The 25,123-nt window shown below is 44.8% G+C and overlaps 3 protein-coding genes and 1 non-coding gene across 5 annotated transcripts in view; 1 reads left to right on the top strand and 3 right to left on the bottom strand.

The window, feature by feature from the left end:
• dlg4a (discs, large homolog 4a (Drosophila)) overlaps positions 1-2,870 on the bottom strand; it is a 98,777-nt gene extending 95,907 nt beyond the window's left edge. The window contains exon 1 of the mRNA XM_029247260.1: positions 2,763-2,870. Coding sequence (XP_029103093.1) covers positions 2,763-2,859 — 97 coding nt within the window. The 5' untranslated portion in view covers positions 2,860-2,870. The remainder of the gene's footprint in view (positions 1-2,762) is intronic.
• A 4,058-nt stretch (positions 2,871-6,928) lies between these two features.
• Positions 6,929-14,022, bottom strand: mepcea (methylphosphate capping enzyme a). Of its 2 annotated transcripts, none has more exons than XM_018729097.2 (5): positions 13,444-14,022; positions 10,985-13,054; positions 8,339-8,557; positions 7,682-7,805; positions 6,929-7,557 (listed from the first exon to the last, which is right to left on the bottom strand). In XM_018729097.2, exons 2-5 carry the CDS (start codon positions 13,007-13,009, stop codon positions 7,502-7,504), a joined length of 2,424 nt encoding a protein of 807 aa, XP_018584613.1. In that variant the 5' UTR covers positions 13,010-13,054; positions 13,444-14,022; the 3' UTR covers positions 6,929-7,501. The 2 variants fall into 2 exon arrangements, with proteins under 2 accessions (XP_018584613.1, XP_018584612.1); XM_018729096.2 differs by lacking the exon at positions 13,444-14,022 and adding an exon at positions 13,190-13,367.
• Positions 14,023-17,970: 3,948 nt separating this feature from the next.
• On the top strand, positions 17,971-18,063 carry trnar-ucu (transfer RNA arginine (anticodon UCU)). The gene is made up of 2 exons: positions 17,971-18,007; positions 18,028-18,063. It is a non-coding gene; the product is annotated as a tRNA-Arg (tRNA).
• A 1,815-nt stretch (positions 18,064-19,878) lies between these two features.
• On the bottom strand, positions 19,879-22,987 carry LOC108920239 (transcription factor HES-7-like). The gene is made up of 4 exons (XM_018728855.1): positions 22,895-22,987; positions 22,230-22,320; positions 20,057-20,712; positions 19,879-19,977 (listed from the first exon to the last, which is right to left on the bottom strand). The coding sequence occupies exons 1-4, from the start codon at positions 22,985-22,987 to the stop codon at positions 19,879-19,881; spliced, it is 939 nt and encodes a 312-aa protein (XP_018584371.1).
• Positions 22,988-25,123: the final 2,136 nt, after the last annotated feature.

Genomic DNA, 25,123 nt, shown 5'->3' with positions numbered 1-25,123 from the left:
ATTAAAAGCCAGAATGAAAAATTTACATGTTGTCAGGGGTTTTTGTGTTTGTGAGGGAAAGTGCACCGCTATCAAGACAGAATCTAAACTAAGCTCATTGTTTAAAACATGGGCTGCACATGGAGAGCCAGTGGCAGGTGGGGGTGTGTGAAAAGTGTGAGGACACAGGTGTCTCAAACCAGCTCACACTCAGTACCCTGTTCCAGACCATGCCACTCCAAACCGTGACAGTAACAGCAGTTAGCCGTGCCTCAGACAGCTGGCACTGGATTTACTCATCAGGAATGATGCTGCTTGGCATTTCCAATCTGGATCAGCACACTCAGCACTCACACAGCTACCAAACACTCATCTTCCCCCAGTGAGGTGGGAATTAGGCAGGCAACTGCAGGTGGTGAGTCACAGCGGGCTGGTAGCTGCACTACAAAGATAAAATAATGCTTTTCCTCTCTGTGGTACAGGGCGATTTAGAAGTGTTTAGTCCCACTTGGCAGAGTGTAATGCAGGTACTGAACTTTTAGCAAGAGCATATGAGCACATCTCACACTGGGGAGTGTCGAATGGGGGGTGGTGGTCTGTAATTTGTTTGATGTACAACATCTTTAAAATCAGATGAAACAAATACACTGGGGTCATCAACTGTAAAAATCTTTTCATACACACACACACACTTTCAGAACCGCTTGTCCCGTACGGGGTCACGGGGAACCGGAGCCTACCCGGCAACACAAGGCGTAAGGCCGGAGGGGGAAGGGACACACCCAGGACGGGATGCCAGTCCATTGCAAGGCACCCCAAGCGGGACTCGAACCCCAGACCCACCGGAGAGTAGGACTGCGGTCCAACCCACTGCGCCACCGCACCCCGCTAATCTTTTCATACATTATCACCATAATTTACTGTTCTGTTGCTACTTTGTTATATGTGTACTGCTATAGCTTTGTTCAATTTCCTTTGGGACCAATAAATATTTATATCTATATTTCAAATGTACAGATAAAAGTTCAAGAGAATTTACAAATTGCAGATCCTTGTTTTTATTGTATTTTAGAAAATATCCCAGCTTTTCCGGAAATAGGGTTTGTGTAAGAGCAATGGGGAAATCACTTAGACATGACATAATAGATCATTAATTAGGTAATGAGCTGCTCCTCAAAAACACCATAATTGCCACAACGATGTCAGTAACAAACCATATAAAGTTACAAAAAAAAAAAAAAAAAAAAAAAATCACTGAAATGTGGCATTAGAGGGCTCTACCATCCATCTATATTTGATTGATTAAAAAAAAGTTAAACTACACTAGCTGAAAATAAATGTTCAATGTGTTTGTGATTCTCCTGTAATGGACTAGTGTCCTGTCCAGGGTGTATCCAACCTCATGCCCGATGCTTCTGGCATAAACTGTAGATAACTTTGATCCTGTATTGAAAATAAATGTGGGAACTGATTTTTTTTTTTGTTGCTGATGTAGCAGACTACAACAATCTGCAAAAAGTTTTCAGAAAACAAACTCTTTTCGATGACAAAAGAATTTTCCTTTTTTTTTTTTGCTTTATATGTTTGTTCTGTAAGGGAAATGAATTCATGCATATATATTTGTACATCTATAATTTTTGTATTATTTGATGCACATGAAACTCAGATTTAAACTTCAAAGTCTTGAAAGACAGGCATATTGCTACGTATCGAAACACCTAGTAAAGTGACCAAACGGAGGTGGCAAACACTAACTCCAAGAGCAAATAAAATCCATGAGATTTAATTTGGATTATGGAATCAGATTATCAAATAATTTTCCAGAATTATTAGAGCTAGACAAAATACCATATCTTGCACGTAAGACCAGGTGTAAACTGAGTTTCTATTCCAAACTGTAGCAGTTGGTCTGTTTTGCAACCATTACCATGCTGTTCCACTGTCTTCCTCATGTGACAAAAAAAAAGCATGAGTTAGTTGTGACAGAGCTGCATAAAAACTCCGAAAAGTGATGCACAGATCAGTTTTATTAATTAAATGATTTCAGCAAGGCAACCACATGTAGCATACTGGTTAAAGATTTTGAACTGTGCCCAGAAGGTCTATGGTTTCTTACCTTAGGGTGAGGTACTTAATCAGCCAAATTGCCTTAAATAAACACGCACACACGCGCACGCACACACGCGCACACTTGCTGAAGCCACTTGTCCCAAGCAGAGTCACGGTAAGCCAGAGCCTAATCCAGCAGCACAGGGCATAAGGCTGGAGGGGGAGGGGACGCACCCAGGACAAGACACCAGTCCATCACAGGGCACCCCAAGCAGGACTCAAACCCCAGACCCACCGGAGAGCAGGACCCAGCCAAACCCACTGCACCCCCTAAATAAATACATAGTTGTGTAAATTGGTGAAGTAAAGGCAGGGGGTGCAGTGGGTTTGGCCTGTGCCTGCTCTCTGGTGGGTCTGGGATTCGAGTACCGCTTGGGGTGTCTTGCACCAGACTGGCATCCTGTCCTGGGTGTGCCCCCTTCAGCTTTGCGCCCTGTGTTGCTGGGTTAGGCTCTGGTTTGCCACAACCCCACTTGGGACAAGCAGTTTCAGACAAAGTGTGTGTGGTGAAGTAAAGGTGTTCATTGCTTGGGACTAATTTTCCATTGCCAAATACTCACAAGATCCTTTGGTTTTGCCTGGTTGTTTTGTGGCTAAACCAATGACAATAAAAATGCCAGGATCACATCCAGCAGTCTGCCAGGCTGCTGGTGAGTGGTCTAGGTGGTCCTTACCAAGAAGAGCCTGAAACAGATCGCTCTGAAAGATGTGTAGCAGCTTCTCTGCTCGAAAGCGGAACCCCTCATCCCCCTCAGACTGGCAGGTCTCCATCGCATGCAGTGCCTTCTCTGCATCTGCTGGTTAAAGACTTAGTGACAGACACTGTTTGTTCACACGTAAGGCAGCGAAAACAAAAAAATAACGGCAGCTAGTCTCACAAACCATTAGAGCTGTGAAAAGAACACAATAAATACCATCTCTTTGAGTGATGTTGTGTAATTTAGAGACATACACTCCACAATGTGAGACCCAGTACCTCCTGATTCACACAGGTGGCAGAGCAGTCAGAATAACACTCATGGCTGTACACGGTATATTAATCTCAATCTGTATAAAATACAGTATTCACACTAAATTCAAATGCATTATGATTCTCTGAAACTAAATGTATTTACATACACATACTCAAGAGGCTAATGCACTCACCTTGTCGTTTAATAGGCATTCCCATTGCTGACTATCGTTCGTTCAAGTAATGACTCCTTGAGGTCAGCTGGGACAGATTTTCTTTAAACCTATTTAGAGATTGTGAGGTTTAGCCATGTGGGTTACTTATGGGAAATGTGGTTTTCCATCAATAGGACACAGCTGACTTAAGTAATCTAAAACTACTGGTTTTATGTTGCCAAAAGTAATGTTCTTAATGGCAAAAAACTGTGAGTCCCAAACTGATATCCTTTAGTTTATAACCATTTTCCTCTGCACTCCATGTAATAATGAAAAGTCTCTTTCAAGTGGAATAAAACTGGGGTGTGTGAGAGTGGAATTAATGCACTTCACTTGTGCCACATATACAGCACTAAATGCCTATTTTGTTTTTTTTTTAATGTAACATAGCCATACAGATCAATTATTAACATGTTATTACTTCAACTGCAAGTTTTAAGGAAGCTGTGGGGAATAGATCATGTGTGTATAATAAGACTGTCAATATTTTTAAAAACAACATTAAGGTAAACATTAGAAGAACATCAACAAATAATGCTTTGTTCTGCTCAGTCCTGTGTATTATATACTTAAGCGTGACATGAAAACATTAGTAAATGCGAAAATGGGCTTGTCTTTTACAAATGCATAACCCTGCCCTGTAACGTAAAGAACCGCAATCAATTGTCAATGCCGTTAAAAAAAGTGTTCTTTTCAGAAACTACATTTCCCAGTATGCGACACGTGCACAACGCGCGCCACCTCTGGCTTCTTTACACCTTAGTTATATACATTTATACAATATCGTATGGACAATAAATAGTAACATTTTGTAATTATAAAAAAATAATGCAATTATTTGCACACTGACAAAAGTATGGCAGTAAATCATGCATTAGTCAATACAAAGTTCACAGATGGTGTACTGTACAAGAACAAGGCAGTAAACTGCGGTGAGGAAATTTATGAAGAAAATTCAAAATTGTGTCTGAGCGAAAACTCTGACGTAAAAATCAAATGGCCATGATAAAAACCAGCTTTGTGTTGTAGTCTGACCCAAGCCAAGACGGGAGGAAACTATTTTGACTGAAACTCACTGGGATGAAAATTCAATATAATTTCCTCACACAGGACTTTTTTTTCTCCCTTCTGTCTCTAATCTTCCAGCTAGTCAGATACTTACTCAGTGGTTTACCCCGTGATTACTGGAGCAGTTTACTGTATGTCCAGTACCGTGCTCAGGGAACTAGCGTAAGGTGCGATTCGAATTTGGTACTATGACCGCGACACCACAATTAAAAGAGCCGCGGCGACAGAACCAGTCTGAACTGGTACCAACCTGTGCGATCCTGTTGGTCGGCGGCTCCTTCACTCGTCCTTGTTTTAGTGGCTGTTGTGATGAAATGCTGTGTTCGGTATTACCAACATATTGGCAAAACTATGATATTAGACTTAGACAAGTAAACCCAGACGTGCTCCGTGCAAGCTTCCCTCGCTTTTACAAACATTACTTGTTCCGGGAAGTCTGCTCTTGGAACCAAGTCGAGAATATAGTAACGACAACTTTAAATCCAGGATTAAGTCTCACGTGTTGAAAACTTCTCACGTGACACTTTTCCCTTTCCCCCATTGACCCACATCATTTACACTACTGCAGGCAAAAATAAATTTAGTAAAATGATTAAAAGTGAGTTTATCTGACTGGTGCTAACAAAATTAACCCTAAAATTTAAACGTAACCGTCTAAATAGTCCTATATTTCACTAGATGTGGGATAATACTGTCCATCGTGAATAAACAGTCTAAATGTACACGTTTATATCCATCCATGAGAAGTGTTTATTTACGGGTACAGTCTACCACTTAGTTTATTAGTCAAATGTCCAGGGTTGGGTTGCGGTGATCTGAGGCCTCTCCTGGAAGCATGGAGCTCCAGACCATCACAGGGTAGACACACACATGCACACGTCGACACACTACGGGCAATTCAAAGTTGCCAGTTCACCCGAAACACATCTTTGGACTGTGGGAAGAAATCATAGCACCTGAGGAAACCCACATGAATGTAGGGAGAACATACAAACTTCACCCATAATGAGCTAAACTTGAATCTACAGCTCACCATGGATAGACAGCAGTGCTACCCTACTGCTGTACAATTATTTTCAGTTTGGTTATACATAAATTATACAATAGATAACTTGTGCATATGTAAATACAGAGTTTAAAAGCATCACTATTTCTGGACATATTTCACTGTAACACAGAAAGCCTATTAAAAGCAACAGGTATTCCAGGACAAGACTTAAGCCCCGTTTGGAAAATGACCCAATATCGTTAACGCAGGATGCAGAATTGGAATTTCCTTTAATGTAAGGATTTCCAGCTGTGTTGTGTGTCAAATCTACTTATTTTAAGTGGAGGCAGAGGTAATAAATTAGCAAAGAGACAGGCATCCACTTAGGAAAAAAAAAATTTATTTTTCAACATTGAAAAGCTCCCAAATAGTGAGTGTCAGTTTCTGAAAAGACTTCTACCAGGTTAAAAAGAAAACAAGCAGACCCTACTCAGTCAATCCCAAGAAAACAGCATTTCGTAAATATATTGTATATAATGGTAATTAAAAAAAAAAAACAACATGAAACATCGGCGGCCATTTATGTGAAGTGTCGACAAAAGACGACAGGGCTGGTTTTCTCTTCAGTGCAATTCAACAGAAGAGAGGGATTTTAAAAAGGCAGATTCAGTGTTACTCTTGCGCACGGCTCCACTTGAACAGACCAAAGGTTCTAGATGATCCTAGCACCAGGGAGGAGTTATGGAAACAATACTGCATGCTGAGGGGTGCAGAAACTGGACATGTGACAGTTGACTTGAAGGATGTAGGGGGAGGAACATTTAAGTAAAACATTTTCCAAAAATGTCAATATGTGGGGAAAGTTTTACATGTCTCTGAGCAATGTTTTGTCAACAACAGCTGAACTTTGGAAGAATAAGGCGTAACAAATCCTCAAAGGTTGCTGGATTACAGTAGGACAGGGCCGGTTGCCCTGCTCTACCTGGCCAATTTTGCACAATTGTCACTGGTAAGAGTACTTGGGAGCACCACGAGGACTCCCACTTTGCGCACACTCAAGCTGAAGGGCAGAGTCATCGACATGAGCAATTCCCCATCTGTAAGTTGACTCGTCTGCTCATGCTGTGCCAGAAGCGACACGCATTCCCTAGGCCTGCTTCTTGGAAAGGATCACAACCAAAGAATGAAAACACAAATCAGTCCTCTGTACTGCATGTTAGCAGCGCTAGAATATCTGAAGCCCACATAAATCACAATCCTTAGAAAGACCAGGTCAAGGTTTGATCAGACAGAACCTACCAGCCTCTGACCTGGAGCCGCTAACACAACAAACCCAAAATATGACAGCTGTTGTTTTACAGATGGCATGAGAAGTTCCAAAGCGATTTCTTTTCAGTTTCATACCAGCTACAAGCCACCTCTTGTCATGTGTGGAGCAATCCTGATGGCACCATGGCCAGCACTGTGCTGCAAGGCCACAGCACACTACTACACCCACTCGGAGGCGTGCGGGACACGTGTGGAGGGTAATGTCCATGACCAGAGTCCAGACACTCTCAATCTGTGGTAGATGGCTTGAGAGGAACACCATAAAGCACTGGGGGTGTGTTTCAGCAGTTTTACATTCCACTCACAGTGCTGGCCCCCACAGGTTACCAAGGTCTTGGTGTGTTTGTGTGTATGTCAGCCAGTACAGCAGTGCCACTGAACTGAGCTTTCAACCACTGAAAGTCTCTGGCAGAGAAATGTAAGGAATATGGCATGTCTGCACCAGGAAAGGGTCAGCTGCTCTTCTTACACAGGAACTGTACAATTGGAAAGAGAAAAAAAAAAGAACTACTGCAAAGCAGAACACATCTGCAGAGGGGTGGTATGGGTTTTTTTTTTTTTTATGCACGTATGTGCTCTGAAAGTTCATCCAAAGTCAATACCAGTGTAACAACAGTTCAAGAGGCTGGTTTAGCTTTCAGTGTCTTCATATTATATTTCAATATGATTCTCATCCTCAGCTGTGAACTTTTTCCCCCAGAGCCAAGGACTTCTGGCCATATTAAAAACACCCAAAACAGATGTTCTGAATAGATGTCACAAAGAGAAGGTTACAGTAGATCTTGTGTTTAGGCAGATGAAATCTTCTTTATTGTGAGCGGTTTGTTTTTCTTTGACTTGCTGCTACTCCTGGGACTGGATTCACTTCCTTTGAGAGGAGGGTCCTTTGTGGAACAGGTAAATTGGTCTCTGAAATCCTGGGTGGGACATACAAAAACAAAAATGCTTCTGATTAATTACCACATTAACAACCACAAGAACCTTCCTTCAATTTTTTATTTTTTTTTTTTTGGTGGGGGGTGAAGAAGCATTCCAACTGACCTCTGGAGGAGCTCTTCGGTGTTCCAACAAGCTCGTAGCTGGAGAAGCCCACCTCAGATGTCAGGTACGTGCTGAACTGGTCAGGCCTGAAGCGGATGTTATGGTAATTCCTAAAAATTGTGTCCTGGGATATGGAAACAGCACACCAAAATAAAGACACATAAGAGGGAAAACAACTGCATGTGTGTAGCCAGATCCCAGGCCTAAATGAACACCGTAAAACTGATTCTTTACTCTTTTAATCAGTCTTTTTAGATTCTACTGAAATTCCAGCTGTTCGGTTTCGCATCAGCATTATCAATCGTTCACACACAATGACCATGGTTATATGGAGCCTAGCCAGACTAATGTAAATGATTCATTACTCCAAGGGTGCAAATGTAATTCATGGATCAACAATTACACCTACTATATGTTCCGCTGTACTCACTGCAAATATGTTTTCTGCCCATTACCCGTCTTTTCCGTACCTCCTCTTTTGAGTATTCATCCATCTCAGTCCTGTAAGCCAGTTGCTTGAAAGCAAGTACTTCCAGTAACTGCAATTTCCAAGAACTGAACTACATTCCTTATCTTTTATCATGGCCAATTTATTCCATCTGAATAACCGCACCCAGCTCCTCCCCTTTGCCCTCTGCCCCCTCACAGTTCACTCACAGTAAGCTTCTTCCGCTTGCCGTAGGAAGCCCAGGGCTGTGGCTCCAGGATGAAGAGACCTCCAGGACGTAGGTGACGATAGACCCTCTGGAAGAGGCGCTGCAATCCCGCATCGCCCCAGTTAAGATGCACCCACTTGGTGACGCTCAGACACAAAATTATGTCATACTCTGGCTTCTGTGCATGCAGGAGAGCATCGTTCTCCAACACGTAGTTCCCCTGAAGAACAGGAAGTGGTCAGAGAGGTCTGCTGTCTCTCCTTTTCTTTTATGTTAGATGACCCCTATCTTCCAGCCCAGCTTTTTTTTTTTAAAAAAAAAAAAAAAAAAAAAAAACTCCACTATTAGTCTTCTGCTCAAAACAATGTCCTCAAATGGTAGATAATCCTACATGATAAATCACGTGGAAATCAGAAGCTACTTTAGAAGTGACAATTGGAATTGCTTGTCCATGTCCTATATACAACCTCTCTAGACCAGAAGCACAAACTAATAGGAAAATTTAGCACCGACCTCTAATGACAGGAAAGACGGGTCTTGTGAGACAAAGCACCCTGTCATTAATTTTAAACCAAATGCCAGAAAAGAAAGTACAGAAAACTTTAAATTTTCTTGGACTGTGAATTACTAAAACAAATAGCCTATTAACAGCTGTCCGGGGATGTGCACCTCAAAATCCATTTTAATGCATCGTAACACTTATGATATAATAAGGAAATAAAAACACGTACAAACAACAGCTCGAGGCCACAAAGCACAAAAAAAAAAAAAATCATTAACCATTAATAAGGTGATGCATCTAACAGGAAACTGAAGTTTCACTGTAATTTGGGGCAGGCGGGGGTACAATGGTTAGAGCCATTACCTTGCAATCAAAAACATAGGTTTGAATCCCCCGTCACATTTGTAGTGCCTTTAGACAGCCGTATAAAAAGATAAATTGGAAAAAAGCTTAGTATACAGCCCTAACATTGTTGGTTGCTTTTGGGGATTGATAAAGCAATATAGTGACAACTGGGGTGGGGGGGGTATGAATCTGGAGAATACACACTTGGTGCGCTCTGCACTCCCCCCAGTAGGTGGCACCCCCAGGCCACAGTGACACTGACAGCAGAGCTGCTTGAGGCCTGTGCACCACACTACCGTACATTTTCCTCCAAGAAGCTGTCAGGCACAGATGAAACCCTTGAGAGTTGAACTGGCTGTGAATATTTATACAGTGAGTAAAGGAGCCTGAACTGGTCCCCGATAAAGAACAAAAACTCATTTTCTCATGCTCCTTTTTGGGATATCATTTCTCTCACACACACCACGCACCGTAAAACCACTGCTTGTGAAGCACACTGTAGGTGCACCAATTACCATACTTTATAACAAATTAGGAAAAAAATAAATGTTAAAGTTGATCAATCACCTACTGACACCTTTCAGGCATACTATAACAACAACAACACACACACACACACACACACACGGCTTTGTTTTCAGTTTTTGGGGAAACAATCACACATATAAAGAGCTGGATGGATAACAACTGAAGCATTTCACGAAAAAAGACCAACTTTTCCCTCTCTCTCATTCTCGCACACAGAGGCAACACTGCAAGCTCCTTCCATGTTTAGACAAAGAGCTGTTTGGCAGGCAAGAGAGGAAGTGTGCGAAACTTGGCTAGAATCAAGAAAAGACACATTAACAGGCATATGGAGGGCACCAACACAACTCCCCACACCACACACAATCTCTCTCGTTATTACAGACACACGCACAAACACACACAGTTTAGACAGTAAAATGACACTATGAGAACACGTTGAGATAAGAAACAGCACTAAACACCCCAAGGGGCAGCAATAAGGTGGTGAATTCTGTCAGCTACCCGCCAACTTCCCACCGTGTCGCTAAGACACCAGCGGCTCGGCAGCAGACACTGCGCCCTTGTGATGGCGCTCTGGCCCAGCTGTCGGGGGTGGGACCATGGGGGGGCACGAGCAAAGCAAGAGCAGCCACCCCACATACAGCTGCACACTCTGCTTGGGGGTCACAAGCTACTGTGGGGAGGCTGAGACAAAGCAGGCCACACAACACTTCATATCTTAGGACATCCCTCTGGGAATAGGCAAACAAGTAGTGTGTGCATAGGTTCGCTCTGAGACACACACACACACACACACACACACACACACACACACACACACACACACACACACACACAGAGAGAGAGACACAGCAGTGGCCAAATCGAAATGTTCCCTTTCAAAATTAAGAGGAGGAAACAGGTCAGGACTTGCTCAAGGACTGACAGAGACGTGTGCAGAGCAAATGGCTTCGCACCATCTTCCAACAACCAGCCCGTGTGGCAATCATTTAAAACAACTGTAGCTCATAAGCATCTAGAATGGCGTGATGAACCAACAGGCCTCGCACAGCATTTACAAACCGGAATAGGCTGGGAGGGGAAAACGGAGGTAACACATCAATGCCTAAAATACATACATTACACACATTCATAAACACACACACAAACTGGCAGCCTCAATGCAAACAGAACTAGACTACAAACAATGTAAAAACGTATCATCAAAAACAAAACACACAACCCAGTTGCAATGTTATGATTATTTCAAACACACACAGTATAAGTGCTCACCCTCACAAAGGACACATTGCCAGGGAAGTCCCCAGGCCTCTCAGGAAGCATCTCAGGGAGAGGTGGAGCAGCTATGGGACCCCTAGAGATGCGCAGGGAGACAGGGAATGGGTGGTCCACCCCCACTGTGTCCGCAAGGGGCCCCTTTGAGCGCTTGCTACTTTCTCTCCCGTCCATCTTCTCTGTACCCTCCTCCTGTTCATCTCGGCTCTCCACAAACACAGGCAGCTCTGCATCTTTCACGATTTCCTCTCCAACTTCTCGCTTTGCATCTTCTCCATCTTCCATCTTGTCCACCTCTTTGATGAGCTTGTCTGACTTCATCTCTTCCTCACTCACCCGTTCTTTCTCTTTGTGCCATCCACAGGTGCCAACCTGCCCCTCCCGTGCTGCCCGTCGTGCCTCCTGGGTCTGTACCTCGGACAGGTAGTGGCGGATGTTCTGCCGGGCAGCGTGCACCAGTGCACCATCGATGTCCAGGCCGACAATTTGAAGGGGGCGCCAGTTTTTGGCAATGGACAGAGTCAGGTGGCCTGTGTTGCAGCCTAGATCGAGGACAGTTTTGCCCTGGAACCACTCAGGCTTCAGGACACGCATACGTGGGTCCTCGCTCCAGCCCGGGTTGCGGTAGCCGTAGTACTTGTTATAGTTCCCGTACTGGAATTTCTTCTGATGCTTGCGCTGGTTTTGAATTTGCGGCCGACCCACCGGCACACCAACACCAGTGCTGCTGGCCGGTGTATGGAAGGTCTGAGGCTGCTTCGCTGGCCCGGGTCCAGGCCTCTGCCCCTTCTCTCCTCCCCACTTCTTCATGGAAGGACTGGGAGTAACTGCAGAAGGTTCTGACTTGCTGGAAGCTCGCCTGCGCTTTCTCTGCCTCGCATTAGGGAAGCGAGATGCATGGTTGCCTGAGGCCGAGCAGGAAGCAGACTCCCCAGTGCTCTGTGACTGGGAGGTAAGGGCCGCTGGGGTCTGGTGACTACGTGGAAGAATGGGTGGCACAATGACATCCCTGCAGTTCAGAATGGTGTTCAGCTCATACGGCCTAGGGGATTCTTGAACAGGTGTCAGGTTGAGCAAAATGGCACCCTCCCCAAAGGCCTCTGCAACGAGACCGTCACCCATGGCACTGACTGTTGGTAGCGGCACAGAAGACGAGACCCCTCCACTCGATGTGGTGGAGCACACATCACCGGCCTTAAACTTCTCTGGCTCCAAGGGGTCGGCCAGAGCCATGACAGCATTGCCCCCTCCACCGTGGTGCCGGTTGCGGTGCCTTTTCCGGCCCCCGCTCTTGATGGGTGAAGCCAAAATGCCGGCGTCTGATCTGGTGCTATTGAGATTCAGTGGATCTGTGATGTCGCGAGGGATGAGGATCTCAACAGGATCACGGCTTTTGGCTGGCAGTGGGGATGACTTTGGCGTCTCCGCGTTGATGGCCCTATTCACCTCCTCATCCAGCAAACTGTTGAGATTGAGAGGGTCAAAGATATTCCCACCCAGAAGGAAGTTGGTAGGCAAGACTGGATCACTCTCAGAGTTGGCTCGTCGCCGTCTTTTGCCAAAACCGGGATGCTTGAACCCCGCGCTCATGGTGCTGCGCCGCTTGCTCAGTTTCTGCGACTGCGGAACTTGCTGCTGTTGTCGTGGATGTTGTTGTTGTTGCTGCTGCTGCTGCGGCGGCCGCTGTTGCCGAGATGACTGCAGCCCATTTTTGGGCTGAAAGGGGGCTCCAGTTACCTTGGCATCAAGCTCCATACTCACAGTCCGACCACAGTCACTGGTAGATTTTCCGTTGCTGGCCTGCTTCTCTGTCAGTGTCAAGCTGCCCACAAAGGTTGCCGCGGCACCCGCAGAAGGAGTGTCGGAACTCCCAGAGGTCTCCAGGGCAGCCGGCACAGTCCGAGGACCACGGCTGCAGCTCTCAATACATTCTGCACTTGGCTGGGGCTGCAGGTGAACCACCGGGTCCACTCTCCCGTTGTCTGGTAAAACAGTCTCTTTCTCAACTGACATCTCTATCATCTTCCACCGGACGCTGCACACGCTGATGAGGGAGCTGGCATTTATCTATGAAATACAAATTTTTTTAATCAAAATATATCAGAGCAAAAAGTTTCTAAACTATCAGCTGAGTCTGGATATTTGCATCAAACACTGCATTTTTTTAACACAGACACATGAAAAGCATAACTGTACACATACATCATGTAACTGCATGTAACCTTCATTTTCCCAAAGAGCTTTAAATTCGCATTATATATTCTCAGTGGCGCACAAAAACTCGCATGTAGCCTAGGTATATAAAAACACGCAAGCAACGGAAGAAAAGAGCATTTCCGTGCTAACTAAGCACGGCCTTCGGCCGCGACGCTCCAGCCTCCCAAGCATGAGCTCTGCGTGAGAGTGCACGCCAAGTTGACGAAAATACGTAAGTGCGTCGCAGGTCGTAAACCCACCTCTTTTCGGCGTGCCGTGCGTCAACTTGCCTGCTGAGTTACGAGGACGAGCGGCGCTATTTGCATAACCCCGCCTCCCGTCGACACACTCTTCTTGATGTCATGAATTATGCATGAGCCGCGCGAGCCTAACGGAAGGAGAGAAAAAAAATCGGCGTACAGTCGCTCACGGACGTATCGGGAGGCTCACAGATAAACACAACCGCCTGGTCGCCGCCTCCTCTTTTGGTGAACAAACCCAACCTCCCGCCCTCCCTCCCGAACTGTTTTCTACAGCAAGAGAGAGAGAGAAAAAATAAAAATAATAAAACCAGCACACAGCTGAGTTGGCGACTGACAACGCTGCCCCCTCTAAGTTTCGTGGTTAGCAAGCCACATTTGTAGCTAGCAACCAAACGTTATAATACGAATTAAAAAAAAATAATAATAAAAAGGGACGACACACCCCCCAAGAAAATCGATAATTTAATTTAAAAAGTCAATCTCGTCAGTCTGTGTGTAAGTGTGTGTATCAGGGAGCTTGTGCTCTCGTTTAACTGCGCTAGTCTCAAGTGAATGAACAAGTTTGCGACCATCCGCTGGCTCTCGCGCACCGTTCTGGCGTCTCCGGGCTCTTTATATGCCCCTGCTGGACCGCCGCAAACACCGATTGACACTTGAGTCGGCCATTCACGACGCTCCATCTCGGCTTTGGCTTCCGAAAACGACAAATCAAATACAGCCATGGAAGTTCATGCGAAGCCCCCACTTTTATTCAATAGGTGTCCGATGATGCGCCTGTACACAAAGAGGAGTCGGCTCAAGATGACCGAGAAATTAAAAATCGGTGGTTTGTCTCTTGATCGATAATTGCTGAGCTATATATTATCATTATGAAATATGTGAATTTGTTCATTTAAAACCCTTACTTTAACACGGACAATCAGGAGTGAGGTGGGACTACCTATACCCGTGTAAACAACGTTCGCAGTTTTTTTTACTTATTGACGCAACAAATTACATTGGGAGGTTTATTTGCAGCACTAGTGTTATGCATAAACAATAGAGGCACGTGTACGTTGTATATCTGGACGTTAATTCAAGAAAGCTGTGGGGTGAAATAAAGTAACTTTCGCCCCTTCCCTTCCCCCACTGACGTGCTTCTTCAACATGTGGTGGGCAAGGGCCTGAGGCACGCTGACGTGCTCATGGGACATGCAGTTTTCCAGGACAGAATAGGCGTCATCTTTTTGTCGTCATTAGGGGTGTACAACCCGTTGCCGTTTTCTACTTCGTTCGTGGTCTCGTGTACAGTTTTTTGTTTTGTTTTGTTTTTATTATTATTCAACATCAGATGATCTCTGTCTGTAGAAACTAAATGCACATGATATCAAAAAGGCAGAGAAAAATATATGAATGTCAGTTACACATATGGATTTTGTGTAAACATTTACATAAAGAGTATGTTGGCGCAGCGGGTAGCGCTGCCGTCGCACAGCGCCAGGCCTGTTCGGGTGCAGGATTGAATCCAGCTCAGTTTGTGTGGAGTTTGCATGTCCTCCCTGTGTGTATGTGGCTTTCCTCTTGCAGTTCATAAATTGCTAAATTGCCTTTGTGTGTGTGGCTACCCTCCAATGAACTGGTGTCCTGTCCAAGGTGTAGGCCAACACTTCCCCTGCTTTCAGCCTTGTTCCCAGTGGATGGGCTCCAGGCCACCACAACCCTGTCAGAGAAAATGAGTGAGATTTAATTTTTTCCTGAAATCAATCTAGAGTCCGCTACTTTGTTAAACCTTGCTAAACTGTTGACATTTCTTAAGGTTTCCACAAGCTCTGGCTCAGATACCAAGAGTAATTTGTTATATTTACACAATAAAATAGTGATGCAGGAGCTGGCTGCTACATACATATGGGACATGTTGTTCAATGTACAGTTTATATGGATTATTAATAAAGTGTGTGAGAGAGTGGGTTAAATGTCATCATTTGTTTCACTAATGGTCCCAACAAAGTGTCCAGCAATACAGGACCACATAGGTTTGCATGTTCCATATTTGATTCAATATTTTAGCCCGAATAAGATTATAGTAACGTTATAGATGGGGAAAAAAATAGTGACATTATCATAACAGCTAAATCAAAAGCCCACTTTTACATAGTTTGAGATTTTGCTGCGCTCAGTACGATGCAGGGAAATAACCGAGCAGCTATGTGAAGGATAATGTACTTTTCGGGTCGGTGGGGAGGGTGCACATGCTGTACTGTTATATGGGAAAATTCCTGTCTTCATTAGCATTGCTGTATACATGACATGAACATGCTTGAAGGCTCATATTTAGGCTCTAATTGTGTGTGCTCTACTAGTGTTTAGGTGCTCAAGTTACTTTAGTAGTCAACTAGCACAAGATGAGTATCAGTTAGTCTGAGGTCAGTTATTTCACTGTTGCTTCTGATGATCTGCAGGTTTCAGTGATATAGTTAAATATATATTTAACAATATTTACATTTACATTTATTCATTTAGCGGATGCTTTTCTCCAAAGCGATGTACATCTCAGAGAAAGTACAATTTGCACATTACGTTAGGAGAAAGAGAGACATGGTTGCAGACCTGTGATTCTTTGCCTGAGTAGGTGCACAAAACTCAGGATAGACTAATCCTGATCTCACACACACACACACACTGTCCAAACCGCTTGTCCCATATCGGGGGGGGGGGGGGGGGGGGTGTCACAGGGAGCCAGAGCCTAACCTGGCAACACAGGGTGTAAGGCCAGAGGGGGAGGGGACACACCCAGGACAGGATGCCAGTCCACTGCAAGGCACCCCAAGCGGGACTTAAACCCCAGACCCACTAGAGAGCAGGACCCAGTTCAACCCACTGCACCACCACACCCACCATCCTGATCACCTTCCTACACACACACACACACACACACTTTCTGAACCACTTGTCTCATACAGGGTCACAGGGAGCCAGAGCCTAACCTGGCAACACAGGGCGTAAGGCTAGAGGGGGAGGGGACACACCCAGGATGGGATGTCACGCCGTTGCAAGGCACCCCAAGCAGGATTTGAACCCCAGACCCACTGGAGAGCAGGACCCCATCCAACCCACTGCGCCACCACATCCCCCATCCTGATCACCTTCCTACAGTTTTTTTTAAAAGATACCCAAATATATGTGTGTATAGGACACATAGTTAACCCTTCCGTTATATACTGTAGAAACACTGAGTGATGTGAAAAAGATCATACAGCCTGTGGGAGGAAACCCTATGCAGACACAGGGAGAACATGCAAACTACGCACAGACTGAGTGGCGATCGAACCCACGTCCTGTCCAACCACCCAGGCTCTCTAAGACAGCAGCACTTTAAGAGGGTAACTTCAACCAAGTGCTCTTAGTCAAAGGCACACAGATCGTTTGCTGTCGTCAAGAGCTGTCACGTACATATAACAGCAGAAACTTGAACTGAATTCCGCACTTCCTTAGTGTAAAGCCAATTCAACTTTGTCTTGAGGACTCCCTTGGTTTCAATGGAGTGGCGCCCCCTGGCGTCCGACCGACCGTCTATAAACCCCCTTCTTGTCTTCATTCGGTCGGCAGAGGGAAGACTCGTCTAATTTCCACGGCAGATCTCACACGCTGCAGGGGGGATCCGTGCAAAATGATTTACATGAGCAGGTCCCAGATGCGCGCAGATCCCCGCGTTCTTGTTTGAAATGAGCTTTAATTGTCCTTCACTGGGCTGTTAGTCGAACGAATAGTTCGACTTCACAGCTGAAGCAGGTGAGGGAGTGAGCGAGCGGCGTGGACCTACGGCGACCGACAGAGTTTTCAGCAGGAGCACAACACGGAGCTCAACCTGAGCACGTGTGAGGTCACCAGCGCGAGTGTACGCGTCACCGCCACGAGGGAACTGTCCTGCTGAGGAAAGTTCGATCGATGGCGCGTTCCACGTGTCCGCTGAAGAAACAGAGTACAGTACTGTACTGTACTTCGTGCCCCGCCCCCTGCCTGACTCCCAGTCATCGGTGATAACTCATCTTTGCTGGACAAATGTTGTCGAAAATTCTATTTTGTCAACAATATGATATCAATCACAGCCACGAACGACGAGAAATTCAACACACTGCGGTTTTCAAACAAACTTATCTATATAATTACATTAGAATCTAATCTAATTTAGATGTACAGTATATAGGATAGGAGGGGTAAAAGTCGCCTGAGTTTAATGTACGAATGAGTTAAATGCTCCTCTTTGTATAATTTTCGATTATTCTACTGGTGCTGCTGGGTGAGGTTGTTAAACGTTTGTGGTTCGAGTCCCTCCCGAGCCATTTTTTCTACTTTTATCGTACATTCATTCTTTACATTCCGTCGTGTTATCCTCAGAACCAGAGACCTCTTGCTTTGAAAGTACATGATATCGCTAATAATTTAAATTCGCAAACAAACCTGACTGAGTTGTCCGACAATCTTTCCTTCTGCTGACTCACGCCTGTCTCTAGAGCGATTTCGTTCTTGTTTTAGTGCCCTTTGTGTGGCTCTGTGGCGCAATGGATAGCGCGTTGGACTTCTAGATAGTGCCTAGGTGAGGTCATTCAAAGGTTGTGGGTTCGAGTCCCACCAGAGTCGTTTCGTTTTCTCCCATTTAATAACCGCTCCTGAAGAAAAGACTCCCAGTCGCTCTGCCCAAAACTCTGCTTCACAAAGCAAAACGCCTTGTCTTCTGCTGGATGAGTGCTTTAAGATGTTATGGACCCGATGTTGCTGCAATCACATGACATTGCACAACCCTAACCATAACCCTAAAGCCAGCCGGTGAGAATCACAGGACGAATAGAACTGGGGCACGGGTGTGGCAGTTTTGACTTAAATTCCACATTGTTGATAGTGTTAAAATTCATATTCCACTTTTACAAACTTCGAACTCAGCAGGACGGTAGAAGCACCGAGATGTGTGAGTAATAGAACAGTTTAATAGCTATATAATACAATGTATGCAAAGTTACTGTTTGTTAGCAGTACGGTTTTCAGAACAAGTGTCTAGGTGGGTGTGGGGCATGGTGGTGCAGTGGGTTGGACCAGGTCCTGCTCTCCCGTGGGTCTTTGGTTCAAGTCCCGCTTGGGGTGCCTTGTGACAGACTGGTATCCTGTCCTGGGTGTGTCCCCTCCCTCTCCAGCCCTTTGCCCTATGTTGCCAGGTTAGGCTCTGGCTCCCCGTGACCCTGTATGGGACAAGTGGTTTTAAACGATGTGTGTGTGTGTCTAGGTGGGCAATTTACCTGCTATTGTGCTGGTCAAAGCTGGGTTTAGGTTCAAATCCAACCTCCAGCTTGAACAAGGTACTTACTCTAAATGCTCTACTAAAATTGCCCAGCTGTATAAATCAGTAAATAAATGTAAACCCTTGACACTGAAAACTGATTTGGAGAATGGCTTCAGATAAATAAATGCAACTGTTTAATTCCAACAGCGGCTACCTGATGGTCTTCTTGAGGATTTGATTCAAGGATTTAAAATATGAAGCTTTCGGTGTTCAAATATTTCTGTGCAATGAAAACCCAAAGGAACGAAAACTGATTTAACACAATTAAAGAATGAACAGTTCAGAAACAAACATTTACATTTATTTATTTAGCAGACACTTTTCTCCAAAGCGACTTCCAATTAACTCTATGGAGCGTTATCAGCCCACACACCTTATTCACCAAGGTGACTTACACTGCTAGATACACTATTTACACTGGGATATCATACAGTAATACATATCATATACACTATGTATAAATGTTGGAAGGTTTACCTTAATGTTCAAGCTTCGCCACTGCTTTTTCAATATTATATTAAACAGTTCATATGTTTTACGAAGCCTTTTTATAAGGTAAGTGTCAGATAATGACAACATATTAGACCCCAAGTACAAAAATAAACATCTTTATTGAAATAAAATACTGACAAACTTACACCGGGGTGAATATATAAATATTTCTATTCCTATGTACATTTTCATTCAGCATATATGCAAAATGTTAGTGAAAGAACCTGAAAGACACAGCTTTTTCATTCAATCGAACATAGAAATATAGAAAAAAAAAACACAGACAAAAGGAATTAATTTAAATGAATATAAACACTAAACATAATACTGTATATGAATAACTTAATAAAGCTCGTGAATAGCCTCTTCTAGAAGCTTGTGTTTCTTTTTGATTTGCCTTGCTTCAAGAGACAGTCATTGATGGTGTCAACAGCAGTTTTCAGCTTCAGTGTTTCAAAGCTCCTTAGTTTACTGATGTCTCCCTTCCTGTTCCGCCTCCACTTTACCTGGGCCGCTGCGGTTCTGGACAGGACTCCCAACTAGTCCAAATTGTTATGCTTCCCCCATCCCGGGACCTCATTTACCTTTCATTAAAGTGGCGTGTCAGTTGTTTGCCCTTGTCATTTTTTCTATTTACGTTTGTGGATTTCAACTCCAGGGTCTCCACGGCGACTGGACTGGTTCAGGGAAAAGCTGTCGCCGTTGAGAAGTCCCCTGTCCTCTTTTGGCTGGGGATCGAAGCACAGCTGGTGAGCGTCTCAGAGGAGTAACATGGGGTGGCCTGATGAAAGGTAGCCCTGCCCTTACAGAAACCATTGGACCCAAGGTGGGGGCAGCAGGAACTGGAAGGGAGGCATTGGAGGAGGGAGTGGAGGAGGACTTAGGAGACAGAGGAGAGAAGTTTTGGGGGAAGGGGAAATGGCAGGGAATAGACAGGTATGGGGGAGGGCTGCTGAGAGTAGGTGAGCTATTGGAGTAACATGGGGAAGGAGGTGGAGAGATGGAATACGGTGGGGAGGGGTACGGAGGAGCAATTGGCTGGCTCCAGGGATGATGATGAAGCATAGCGGAGGCTGGGTAAAAAGGCACCACTGTCTTGGAATGGGGAAAGGATTCTGGTCTCCTACAGGACATGTGGCTTGTTGCTGACTTCCCATCCTCCATGGAGCGCAGTGCCTCTGCTGCACTGAACCACAGTGGACGGTCGCCAGGGGACGTCTGAGACCGCCCTCCCCAGGGAGGCGAGCAGTTCTGGGGATCCTGGTGCTGCCCCAGAGCTAGCATGAAGCGCTCCCTCATGGAGGGGTTGACACAGTCAATGAAGCTGGTGAGCTGGGAAGCACACTGCCTGTAGCCAGCCATGTAGATGGGGCTGAAGAAGGGCCAGTCACGATCCTGTCTGCCATCACTCTGGTTGTTCACGGAGCTCTCCGCTGAACCACTCTCACCTCCCCCCAGTGGGTCTGTAAGGTGGGAGGAAGACCAGGGGGCAGACAAGATACCGGAGAGAAGAAGGAACAAAGCGTGACAAGGGAAAATGAAGAGGAAAGGAGTAGGAAAACATGAACAAGAGGCCAGAGAATTGGGGAAGTTGAAAAGTTGTGAGTTTTTGAACAGAGTGGAATGCCAGAAGACCCAAACACAAAACAAATTATAATACAACGCACAGAAAAAGTGGTCACGAGTGGGATGAAGGTGGAGAATATGGTTATATTCATGACAGACAAGTGATCAGCAGTGAGAATACAGTCATAAGGTGGACATTAGGGAAAGACAGGAATAAAGAGAAGCAGATAAAGAGAAAAAGAACAACAGACATTCATGATAATTACATATACACTGGTTAGATACACAAAACAAATCAGTTTCAGTGCTACTGCATGAGCATATCATAGTTACTTGTTTATTTGACTCTTTTTCTGTGGTGACTTAGATTGGTGAGTTTGTATAATAAGCAATACTTACAATTTTTGTCCCCTTTTTTACAGCTGGGTAATTTTACAGATTCAGTTCACAATTTACAGGGGCACTGGGTAGTGTAGTGGTTAGCATTGCTACCTTTGGCTCCAAAGGTTGCAGGTTCCAGCTTCACCTCCAGCTGTAATACTCTTGGGCAAGGTACTTACCTAAATTGCTCCAGTGCAAAAAAAAAAAAAAAAAAAAAAAAATCCAGCTGTATAAATCAGTGTGAGTACCTTAACATTGTAAGTCACTTTAGAGAAAAGTGCCAGCTAAATGAAAGAATTTAATACCTGGCCAAAGAGTACTATGGCAGGAGCTGGATTCAGAACAATGTCCTTACATATGAGGTGATGAGCCTAGCCACTACACCACCCATAGTTATTGATACGGTACATCTAAAAACAACACAAGAACTGGCATATGACTTTAAAAAGTTTGAGCCAAACGAGTATCCAAGTTGCCAAGGCAAGTCAGAAAAGGTGGAGTTTCCAAGGAAACTGTATGGAAAAAACTTTACATTTATGCGTTGCCCTGAGCCGACCTTCTTACCACAGGTAAAATGGAAAATACATGGTTCAGTATTACAGTACAGCACTCTCGAGAAGTGCAAATAGTTGGTTTTGACCCTCAGCAGGAAGCAGAAACTGAGAACTCGGTAAATACATGCTGACCAGTGAAGAGCCCAACAGTACAGTGTTAAATTTTTTTAGATTTGAAGATGCTAAGATTTGCCACATTTTACAGTGTTACTTTTATCATATGTTAATCTGGTTTTTCCTTCATTCATTTGGCGTGAATGCATTGTACATTACATTGTAGTAAAAACTTCTATGGATCTTATTAAAATGTGTACAGTCAGAGCCTACTCTAGTGTCTGTAACGGGTGGTGCATAAAGTTGACATTCTCTGGAATATTCCCCTTTAAGCGTATTTATCACAGCTGTGATTCAGTGCAACTCAGAACACGAGTGCTCCTCCACGGGGAGCCACACGACCACGAAAGAGTGTGAAACGCTACCTGCCCTTCCTCCTCCGATCATCCTCCCCCTCAGGTACTCCACCGTCAGCTCCAGGATCTCCGCCTTCTCCAGCTTCGGGTTGCGCAGGCGCTGTGGGAGTTTCATTCTCGGTCAAATTCATTTTTATTACAGATGTTCCTCTACTTACGACGGTTCGACTTGCGATTTTTCGAAGTTACGATGGTACGATAGCGATACGCGTTCAGTAGAATCGGTACTTGGAATTTTGAATTTCGATCTGTCCCCAGGCTTGTGGAATGCGGTACGATACCTTCTCCCGATGCTGGGCGATGACAGGCAACGAGCCGCAGCCTCCACTCAACCACACTGACTCAGTCTCCGAGTCTGTAGCGATCCCGTGAACGAGTGTAAACAACCAATAACTCACTGTGTTCAACGCGTTTTTTTATGTTGTGTTTTGCGCCCGTCATGTCCACTGAACGCCCCATGATCATGTCACATGCGTCTCCTGCTTAAATTTGTCCAGCTGTACGCTAGGCTAGGCTGGCTATGATGTTCGGTACATGCGGTACAGTATTCTTTTTCGACTTACGATTTCTCCACTTACGGTGGGTTTATCGGAACGTAACCCCTTCGTTAGTCGAGGAGCATCTGTATTTATAATGATGAGGGCTCGGCAGCAGGGAGAGCGTCGTGGAATTACCGTGTCCTTCGTGTGGTTCATCAGCAGCGTCCTCAGCTCTTCCAGACTGTGGTTCATTCTGTCTCTCCTCTTCTTTTCTATCACGGGCTTCATAACCTTCAGACACATCCATCAAAGAACTTACACACATTACGCATGAAATTCTCGGGGTTTGTCTCACTCGTCACCGATGTGACCAATGCAACATGCAGCACTGACTTTTAAAAAAAAAAAGTACAGCGGATATATCTTTCTTTAGGCCATCTACACTGCCAGATCATGTACTACGCTCAACTACCTGCAGCCATCATCCACACACGAGGAGCAATTTCGGCATCACCAGCTCACCTGAAACACATCATGTCTCTAGAAGACTGTGCATGGAAACGGTTGCGCTCAGGAGAACACGGGACGAACACGCAGCGACCGTACAGGCTGAGCTGGATTCGAAGCAACCCACGATCCCAAGTCCAGGAGCTACGAGGCAGCAGCGCCACCCGCAGTGCGCAACGACGGAGAGATGGCCACAACATGAACATTAACAAACATCCAGGGAGGGCAGGGTGGTCTGAAGTTCTAACATCAGGAGACAAACCTTCAACCGCTTTGAAAACCTGTCTTTCGGTTTATTCGTGGATTCATTTTAGACAGAAACCTGAAGACAAAATTAAGAATCCCATATCTTCTTGCGTTCTGTCTCTCTAATATCACTACGTTGGCAGGTAATCTTTTTGCATTGTGGACTGAGGGAATGATCCTTTGTGTAAAAAACTGCGTATATTCCGCTCTCTGTAGGCCCATTAACCGGGATTTTCAGCATATAAAGCTTGTTCCTTAAACAACATCAAAAACCTTTATTAACAATTCTCTAATTACGCATACATTAAACAATACAGTAAAAATACACATTACTGTGTATTACTATTATACACAGTTAGGCATGTTGAGGAGGCATCGCTGGGCACTCGGGAGGTTTAATGTAGCTCAGTCACAGCGACACGCGTTCAGAAGCGTTTCCCAACCGCGGAAGTCAGTTTTTGCATGTTACTACGCGTAACCGCTTATTCAGCGGAGGGTCCCAGCCGTCCGGAGCCTATCCCACAGGCACAGGGCACTAAGATAAGTCAGGGTGCGTCCTGGATGGGACGCCAGCTCATGGGGCAGCTACACACATTCATTCACACACATACGCATACTACTACGGGTCATTTGGAATTCCCTGTTGACCCGAAACACGTGTTTGGATCTGAGCGGAACCCTCCGGCGCTACACAAAGCCGGATTCGGACCCAGGCGGTGAAACGCGGCAACGATACTGTAACGAACGAATAGACGAATGAGTCGGGGTCGTCCGCGTAAAGCCGAGCGCGCGTAAGTGAAATGGTAAGATGCGACTGCGCTATAGTTGTTCACAGAGCATTACCGCACAAATGTTCAAAGATAAAAAATATTAAAGATTTATTAGATAGCAAAGGCTTCATAGTCAGCACTATAAAAAGCAATTATTTTCCAAGGGGAGAAAATGTATTGCTAAGAAAAATGCAGTGATTCTGTTTTTACGCAAGTTACCCCTTATCCAAAAAACTCACCCTTCTACCTCCCCTTGAATCATTCTTGCTTGAATCCTTCATGATTTTCGTTTTGAAAAATGTGGAATTAAGAAAACAATATTTTCTTTCCTCCTCTAGATCCTTGAGCTTGAAATAGCCATGAGGAGGAAGCAACACTTGGACACTCAGGACACACAGGAACTAAAGAGTGAGGAAGGTTGGACCTCTGGGCCATTTATACGCCCCACCTCGTCTAGGTCCATTGGCTGAGAGGGTGACAAAGACGTTGAGGTCCTTCTGTCCACCTTTCTCCAACCCCTCTACCTTGGCACCATTAAGAGAGATCTGCCTGACTGGTTATTCGTTAGATTATGTCTGTAAAGATAAGGAAAGGGTTCCAAAATTCTTCAAGACCTAGGAAGTCTCCTGAGTCATTCTTCTCTGCATTAAGTAGTCGGTGGATTCCATCGTGAAAGAGATCACCCTTACTAAACACTATCAGGTTATTTTGAGCATTAAGCAGAATATTAAATACATCTCAATTAGATGGTGTTATGCTCTGTAACAGCTATGATAAAATAGGATGATACTTTCTTAATCCCTGCAGGGGAAATTCAGACAGCAGCTCAACATGACACATAATGTTTTAGCATAATTCTTAAAATGAGGAAAGTCGAAGATAAGATAAAAACTGTATGCAT

This window comes from Scleropages formosus, chromosome 21, assembly GCF_900964775.1.
Source record: "Scleropages formosus chromosome 21, fSclFor1.1, whole genome shotgun sequence".
Lineage (NCBI taxonomy): Eukaryota > Metazoa > Chordata > Actinopteri > Osteoglossiformes > Osteoglossidae > Scleropages > Scleropages formosus.
This window is presented reverse-complemented; position numbering and strand designations above follow the sequence as displayed.

Excerpts from the sequence above, each read along its gene's own strand:
- mepcea (XM_018729096.2), bottom strand. Across the intron at positions 7,806-8,338 it reads GCAAGCGGAAGAAGCTTACT|GACACAATTTTTAGGAATTA; the intron begins GTGAGTGAACTG and ends TCCATATCCCAG. Across the intron at positions 7,558-7,681 it reads ACCGAAGAGCTCCTCCAGAG|GATTTCAGAGACCAATTTAC; the intron begins GTCAGTTGGAAT and ends TGTCCCACCCAG.
- LOC108920239 (XM_018728855.1), bottom strand. The coding sequence starts at position 22,987 with ATGAAGCCCGTGATAGAAAAGAAGAGGAGAGACAGAATGAACCACAGT. Across the intron at positions 22,321-22,894 it reads TGAACCACACGAAGGACACG|CGCCTGCGCAACCCGAAGCT; the intron begins GTAATTCCACGA and ends AAACTCCCACAG. Across the intron at positions 19,978-20,056 it reads CCTTGGGTCCAATGGTTTCT|CCAAAAGAGGACAGGGGACT; the intron begins GTAAGGGCAGGG and ends TTCGATCCCCAG.